The 8,477-nt window shown below is 50.9% G+C and overlaps 1 protein-coding gene across 1 annotated transcript; it reads right to left on the reverse strand.

Annotated features, from left to right (window-relative positions):
* Window positions 1–7,066: 7,066 nt before the first annotated feature.
* SDHAF1 (succinate dehydrogenase complex assembly factor 1) lies at window positions 7,067–8,192 on the reverse strand. Its single transcript, XM_025421790.3, has one exon. The coding sequence runs from the start codon at window positions 8,066–8,068 to the stop codon at window positions 7,712–7,714; it is 357 nt and encodes a 118-aa protein (XP_025277575.1). The 5' UTR covers window positions 8,069–8,192; the 3' UTR covers window positions 7,067–7,711.
* Window positions 8,193–8,477: the final 285 nt, after the last annotated feature.

Below are 8,477 nucleotides of genomic sequence, written 5' to 3' on the forward strand. Positions count from 1 at the left end.
CCCTAGGCAGATTAACAGGGGAGTGAGGAAGTGAGCCAGGGAAGGCAGCTAATGAGCTGGTTGCTGCTCTGGGCTCCTGGGGTTCCACCCCACTAGGGGCCTCTGGGAGAATACAACCAAAGGGTGAAGAAGTTGTGACATTTATGCTCCAGCTTCCATATCTCATTGGAATGGGGACTATTCCTGGAGATGCTAACTCCCCTACACTTCCAGCCTCTCCTGTCTGTCAAGGCTTCTCAGGCAAAGAGGCATGGGTGCTTGCACCAGGAAGCTAGGGGTGTGTAGGGAAGGATGCAGGCAATGTGGGGGAGCTGCCAACACCTGCTAAGGCCCCTGTCTGGCAGGCATACAGGTGCACTGCCAAACATTCTGCAAGTCTCTCAGGCTGGGCCGTCCCTGGCATAGGATAGCGAAATCCTCCTTTCCCCAGGGTCTTGACCTCACCAAGCTGAATTGCCAGGGCTGTGTCCTGAGTCCAGTCCTCAGCCTGAGGTGTCTAAGCTTACCCTCTCCTCAGAGTGTATGCAATCAGGACAAGAGGAACAGGACTAGATTCAAGAACAAGAGCCCTGTGCTAGGCTCCTGGATGTGCACTAAACACACGTCCCTTCTTTATTTTATTATTTTTTTTAAGATTTTATTCATTCATTCATGAGAGACACAGAGAGAGAGAGAGAGGCAGAGACACAGGCTAAGGGAGAAGCAGGCTCCATGCAGGGAGCCTGATGTGGGACTCGATCCCGGGACTCCAGGATCACACCCTGGGCCGAAGGCAGGCGCCAAACCACTGAGCCACCCAGGGATCCCCATGTCCCTTCTTTAAAGCTCACGACCACCCAATGGTGTGTCCCTGCTTAATGGGAAACTGAAACTCCAGAGGGGAAGCCATGGCTCAAGGCCACACAGGGAGCAAGCAGCTGAAGCCCAATTCCCACTGATCTAAGCCGAAGTGGGAACTGATTTTTGTGGATAACTGAAAAGTTCAGGCTGCAAGCCCAGCTGAGCTAGGAACACACACGGAATCTCCATCTCTCAGTTCTGTCCACTGGTTTGGCTTCTTATCTAATGGTAGCCCGAGTGCCCCTCAAAGCCTCTAAGCACCCCACCAATTGAGCAGCCAATACAACAGTCACCCTTCCCTTACAGTTCCCACCAAAGTCCCCAAGCTGGCTCCCTTGGCCAGTGTCACTTGCTTCCTTGGCAGCTGCTGTCAGCCCTGCCTGGATCATGTGTACTGGAAATGGGGGAGGGGTGGGTCTCCAAAGAAACCAGGGAGCTGTCACCAGAAGGGGGAATGGACAGAGGGAGGGAGGCAGGAAGCAGCAGATCCTGAGACCCCAGGTTCAGGGAAAAACCAGAATGCAAACCTGGGTCTGTCCTGTTTCCGCACCAAGTCTCTGTCCCAACCAAGGAAGAGCCATGGTCTCCCCAGAGTCACTACAAACAGGGTGGGCAGAGTCCTGCCAATGCTAACCCAACCGACTGGGTAATGGAACAGATCTGTGCCATTCATTCATTCATTCATTCATTCTTTCAAAGTTGAGTGTCTGCTTTGGGTCAGTTACTGGTCAAAGACCAGGGCTATGACAGTGAACATGCCAAGCTAAAAATCCTTGTCCCCATGGGGGTGGGGCAGACACTCTAATGGAGATCGGCAGTAAATAAGAGGACTAGGTAAAATGTTATAGGTCAGATGGTGATTAAGCACCAAGGAGACAACGGAAGTAGGCAAAAGGAAAGGGGACACAATTTAATTAGGGTGGCTGGAGAAGGCATCAGGGAGACAATTAGGTCATGATATTGTCATTATGTGATTATAGTAAATTGCAGTGAGGAAACAAGCCCCAGGACTCCTAGAGTAGTGCTAAGACAGATATAATGTGAGGCACAAATATAATTTTATTATTATATATTTTTTAAAGGAAATAGAAGTTTACTGACTACACAAGGGAACAGTGGGCAGGACAGGAAAGGAGACTGTCCACCAAGAGGCGGTGGTGCAGGGCTCTAGTTACAGGACAGAGTGAGGCATTATGGGAATGTATGGCATTCTCCCCTCTTGGTAACTGGGCCTGGTTGAGGGCAGCCCACTGGTCAGGGAGGGCCTATGATTATTTCCAGGGGGGTTGCTTAATGAGCCTTTTTGCATTCAGCTTGGGGGCCATAGTGGGCCCTTTTGCCTTGCTCCAGTTTTCATTGCTCAAGCCTGTTGCCTAAAAGCAGCCTCTACACCGCGCACCACCAGCATACCCCCAAACCCCTGTCCTGATGGACAATGACAAATCTCTGGCATTTGGGCAGAGTAGCTGCCCAAATATCCATCTTCAGTAGTTGCTTTAATTTTCAAATTTCTACTAAATAAGGGGCGCCTGGGTGGCTCAATCGGTTAAGCATCTGCCTTCGGCTCAGGTCATGATCCCAGGGTCCTCGGATCAAACCTCACATTGGGCAACCTGCTTGGCAAATAGCTTGCTTCTCCCTCTCCCTCTGCTGTTCCCCCTGCTTGTGTGCTCTCTCTCTCTGTCAAATAAATAAAACTTTTAAAAAATTTAAAAATTTTAAAAATTCCTTAGTCCCTAATCACATTTTAAAAAAATTTATTTATTTAGGTTATGTCTACATTCAGTGTGGGGCTTGAACTTACGATCCCAAGATCAAGAGTCATGTGCTCTTCTGAGTCATCACATTTCAAATACATCCCAAGTTGCTCCCCATTATCATACTGGACAGTGGAGACAGGAAGGAAGAGCATTCCAGGTAGAGGGGAAAAGTGCAAAGGCCTTGAGGTAGAAGTGTGCCGAGCATGGGGGAAGCCAATGTGGCTGGAGCATGAGTCATGAAGGGGGAGTGTGGGAAGAGATGAGGTGAGAGGTGATGGGGCCAGATCAGGTGAGGCTTCTGATCCGTGTTAGGTCCCCCAGACCACTACATTTTGTTTTGTTTTCCCAACTTTAATATGATACTTTTTGAACTTGTACAAAAGGAGAAGGGACACTATTACAAGTCTCTATGGAATCATCACCAGTTCTAGTCATTATCAACTTAGAGCCAATCCTGTTTAATCCTCCTAGGCACCCACTCCCCTCTCCTTAGATTACTTTGAAGCCAATCCTAGGCATCATATCCTTTTACTCATGAGCAATTTGTGAAATCTCCAGATCAGGATTATTATTTTTTTAAGATTATTTATTTATTCATGAGAGACAGAGTCAGAGACAGGCAGAGGGAGAAGCAGGCTCCATGCGGGGAGCCAGACGTGGGACTCCATCCCGGGTCTCCAGGATCACGCCCAGGGCTGAAGGCTGTGCTAAACCGCTGAGCCACCCGGGCTGCCCTAGGACTGTTTTAGAATCAAATCACAGTACTTTTATGCTCTAAAGAAAATCCTAATCATTCTTCCCTATCATTCATATCCAGGGCCATCCAATGCTGTCTGAGGGAGGGAGCTGAGCAAGAGTGGTGGTAATGTGGAGTGCCTGGCTGCCTCAGTTGGTAGAGCATGTGACTCTTGATCTTGGGGCTGTAAGTTTGAGCCCCACGTTGGGTAGAGATTACTTAAAATCTTAAAAAAAAAAGTGTTGGTAACCTGCTGGTGTGGCTAGTGGCTCCTCATCAGGTACTGTGAGTTTCCCAGACTTCCCCCTACTTGTATTCTCTCTAATAGATAAATAAAATCTGTTTTTAAAAAGATGCATAGTCTCAGAAAACAGGCTTTACAGATTTTAAATCTCTTGTAAAAATGTGCCCTGTGTATAAAGATCTCTAGTGCCCAAATATGAATGACCACTGACATTTAATTTTTTTGTAACTTTGTTGCAAATTGCTGAAAACTTTTAAGACTTATTCAGCAAACTTCCATAGACCCTTTTACCCAGATTCACCAAATGGTAACATTTTACCAGAGGTGCTTCACCACTCTCACTCTTGCTAATATATTTATTTATGTACATATATTCTAGACCCATTTGAGACTAAGTTGTAGACATGAGACTCCTTACTCCTAAATACTCTGTATAATTTTTTTTTTAGATTTTATTTATTTATTCATGAGAGATACACAGAGAGAGGCAGAGACATAGGCAGAGAAGAAGATTACTCGCAGGAACCTGATGTGGGACTCGATCCTGGCACAGGGATCCTGCCCTGAGCCAAAGACAGATGCTCAAAACAAAACAAAACAAAAAAACAAAAAAAACCCACAAAGACAGATGCTCAATCATGCTCAATCAGGCGTCCCACTTTGTATATAATTCTTAAGAACAAAAGCATTCTCTTACACTAGAGTACAGTTATCAGAATCTGGAAAATCAACTCCATTGAATTTTTTTTTTTTTTAAGGATTTTATTTATTTATTCATGAGACAAGAGGGAGAGAGGCTCCCTGCAGGGAGCCTGATGTGCGACTGCATCCCAGGACCTCGGGATCACACCCTGAGCCTAAGGCAGAGACGCTCAACCACTGAATCACCCAGGCATCCCCATTCAATTCTGTTATTAATCCACAATACAGACTCCAAATTATCCGTCAGTCCCTTATAGCCACTTTCTTAGATCAGGAGATTCCTGTTTGACGGGGCCAGGGGGTTGAGAAGCACTGACCCTGTGCCTTAGCAGAGTAAACTATTACACAGAGAGTATCAACCATGTGTAAATATTGGCATACTCTGAGCCAAGGACTTCAGGAAGGTTTCTGTGGGACATGATCCCAAGAGACAGGAGTCTCTTGGAGACTCCTGGAGTAGGGGGGAGTGAGACAGGCTAGGGGGCATGCCAAAAAAGATGATTCTGGGAGACACCCAGGTGGCTCAGTGGTTGAGTGTCTGCCTTTGGCTCAGGTCGTAATCCTGCGGTCTTGGGATCGAGTCTTGTATTAGGCTCTCTGCCAGGAGCCTGCTTCTCCCTCTGCCTGTGTCTCTGTGTCTCTCATAAATAAATAAATTGACTCTTTTTTTTTTTTTTTTTAAAGGTGCTTATGGACTGGTAACTGCTGTGGGCAACTGGGCACAATCCCATAGTGGGACTGCTGAGGCACCTTGTGAAAAGACATTGCAATTGTCTCACCAAACAGGAAGGCTGCTGCACTCATGCAGTGACTGCTGTCCTTTCACAGGCTGAAGGACTGCCCCCAAGGGTGTTAACCCATAACCCCCAGAAAGCCTTCGGGCAAAGGCGCAGAGATAGACTCAGGGCAGGAAGCTGGCAGTCTCCTGGGATCCCACTTCTTCAGCTCCAAGTGGACCCAACTAGGCAAGAGGGTCACGGAGTTCGGACATCATTTGCTGCCACGCCACATATTTAATCCACTGTAACAGCTACATGAGGGAGGCCCTAGTATGATGCCCATTTCACAGATAAGGGCACTGAGGAACAGAGGTTAAATCACAGGCCCATGATCATATGGTCAGTAAATGTTGGAGTTGGGATCCAAACTTAGGCATTCTAGGTCCAGAGTCCATGCTCTTAATCACCAATGACCTACAATCTCCTCCCTCGAATCAGGCACTCCCCTCTCATTCCCTCTACCATACAAACTCTACCCATCTGTATACCTGGGTAGAATGTCTCCCCTCCCAGGTCACCCAGCTCCAGTGGGAACTTGCTCACTACCCTATGGCTCTGCCAGGAGCTCCCATCCTGGAGCTTCTTAGGACTCAAATCCTCAGAGCCAGGAGTGAGCAAGAGGGAGAGGTGAGTGATACAGGGCTGGATGGTAGGAACCTATCAGCCACTTCATGACTTTGGCTTTTACTGAGGTGAAGTCAGGGATGCCTGGATGGCTCAGTGGTTGAGCGCCTGCCTTTGGCTCAGGGCCTGATCCTGGAGACCTGGGATCAAGTCCCACGTCAGGCTCCCTGCATGGAGCCTCTCTGCCTGTGTCTCTGCCTCTCTCTCTGTGTCTCTTATGATTAATAAATAAAATCTTAAAAAAAAAAGGGGGGGGGACAGAGAGAGATGAAGTCAGACCCAGATTAACAGGAACACCGTGATGAAAAAAAAAAAAAAAAACCTGGGATCCCTGGGTGGCGCAGCAGTTTGGCGCCTGCCTTTGGCCCAGGGCGCGATCCTGGAGACCCAGGATCGAATCCCACGTCGGGCTCCCGGTGCTTGGAGCCTGCTTCTCCCTCTGCCTGTGTCTCTGCCTCTCTCTCTCTCTGTGACTATCATAAATAATAAATAAAAGAAAAAAAAAAAAAACTGAGGCTGAAGAGAGATGAGCAAGCCGAGACAGCTGTAGTGGAAACCAGGTGTGCAAGCCACACAGCCTATGCTCTGGGGGCACTCCAGGTGCCTGCTGGGACCCTGCCTTTCTTTCCTCCAGGCCTTTGACCACACTGGTCCTCCTGCTTAGAAGCCTAACCCTACCATCTGGGAAACTCCTTATAATTCTTCAAATTTCAACTCCATTTCATAACTCTTGGTGCACCTGCTTCCCCTATGGGGATTAGAGCAGTCATGTTTCTCTTCCATCTATCCTCTCATTGGTCAGAGGTCTGGGCTCCCCTCCTCTTACCAATGGCGTTTGCTAAGAATTCGTCTGCTTTCCATTTACGTAACCGACATGGTGGCAAATACAGTTCAGTGCTGCAAAATGCAGTATCCCAGAGAATGTCTAGGGAAGATCAATACAGGGATAGGGGAGGAGGTATGCCTGGGGTCTATGGGGCCATCTCTCCTCTCCCACCCCGGGCCTTGCTAACAAAGACCCTAGCGTGTATCTGAGGCTGGACTCTTCAGCCAGGTTTGAGGTCCTCAGTACTGCCTCAGGGGTTACTAGTCAGGTCTCCTCAGCTCCACCATTTTCTCTCCCCTCTCACTACCTTCTATTAGGGGGTCAACTGGGGTTTCTTTGGGGTCAAACCAGGGTGGTCCCAAACCAGGCAGGTCCCAAGGATTTGCCCAGGAGCAAGAACTAGGCTCCTTCAACCAATTTTCTAGTCTAGAGGGCTCCAGCGAGGAAGAGACAGCTCTCCACACCTATCCCTCCCAGAGAGCCACTTCCTGGTGTGTGAGGCCCTTTCCAACAATCCCCAAACATGTGAAATCTTTAAGACCATCAACAGGGAAGTAATCACATCCCCAATTTTATTCTTTTTGTCCAACAGTCCTGGAAGAAGGGTGCAGGAGTCAGCGTTCCCCATTAGAACTATCAAGTACAGGTCTTGAGGGGTCATTAGTTGATCAGAGGAGCTAAGATACCCCAGCCCCTTCCTCCCAGGTCCTAGACTGCCTCAATTAATGGGAAGAAAGTTTTCCAAAGGGGGATTCGGGGCTTCTCACCATCCATCAGGGTATCTTCTCAAAGTTCTCGGCAAAAAGTCTGCTCTTTTCAGAGTTAAACACAAGAGAGGGGGGCCCGGGGTCAGGAGAAGGGCGTCTTCTGTCTGACGGCGGGCGTCCTGGTTCCCCATGCTTTAGGGTTAAGTAGCTCTCAGCTTGACACAGCTCAGCCAGCCGGCAACCAAGCCGCCCCAAACCCTCACGGGGAGAGTTCGACCCGTTATCATGGATCGGGCAAGGTCAGGCACCTCTCAGCATCCATCATCGGGGTCTCTAGGACCTCACGTCCCGAGGAGGGCTCTCCAATTCACCCAATCCATCGAGCTGGTCTTCTCAAGACATCTCCCCTTCCAGCAAGTGGGTTCCCTGGTCCCCCCACGCAGTCAGGAGGGCCCCCGCTTCCCCTGTGCTACCGGGTGAGCTCCTCGGCCTGTCACCGCCCATCGGGAGGGGTCTCTGGTGACCCCATGCTGTCGAGGGGGCTTCTCAGACCACCACCATCGTCAGGCTGGGCTCCCGAGGCCCCCGCGCCGCTGGACTCCTCGGGTGGCCCCTGCGGGCGCACGAAAGCACCCATGGCCTTGGCGTGGCCCGAGCGTAGCAGCTGCAGCTGGCGCCGCCCGCGGCGGTACAGGTACTCGATCCGCAGCACGTCGGAGCGTGGCAACGAGGCGTGCTGCCGGAACTCGGCCCGCACTCGCGCCTCGGCGCCCGGCTTCCCCCGCCCAGCGCGCAGCAGCTCGCGGTACAAGCTCAAAACTTGCCTCTGCAGGCGGCTGGGCCGGCTCATGGTAGCGGCTGGGCCGCGGGCGCCCGCAGGGGACGCCCCGCGAGCAGCGGCCCAGCGACGCCCCCGGGCCTAACGGCCGAGCCCGGCAACAGGCACTTCCGGCCCGCGCACTCCCAGACTTCCGCCTCCTCCTTCGTTGTCCCATTGGCTGTCGATGCAGTTACGTCACAACGCTGCGGCTCAGGGGCGGGGCTGCTGGTTCCCAGGCCTGCCCCGCGGGGAGTCCGTGTCCTTGAGCCGACTGCGCGGAGGGGGAGCGGGGCGAGGCGCTGGGGTCAGATTTTGGGTCGGAAGGGACCAGGATCCCGACCTCACTCCCGGACCCTGGGAGACGGGGAACTAGAGGTTGGGACTTTGCGTCCCCGGGGCGCGGGGGGGGGGCCACTGGGAAGATACAGGCACAAGCAGG

Source organism: Canis lupus, chromosome 1 (genome assembly GCF_003254725.2).
Source record: "Canis lupus dingo isolate Sandy chromosome 1, ASM325472v2, whole genome shotgun sequence".
In the NCBI taxonomy this organism is placed as follows: domain Eukaryota; kingdom Metazoa; phylum Chordata; class Mammalia; order Carnivora; family Canidae; genus Canis; species Canis lupus.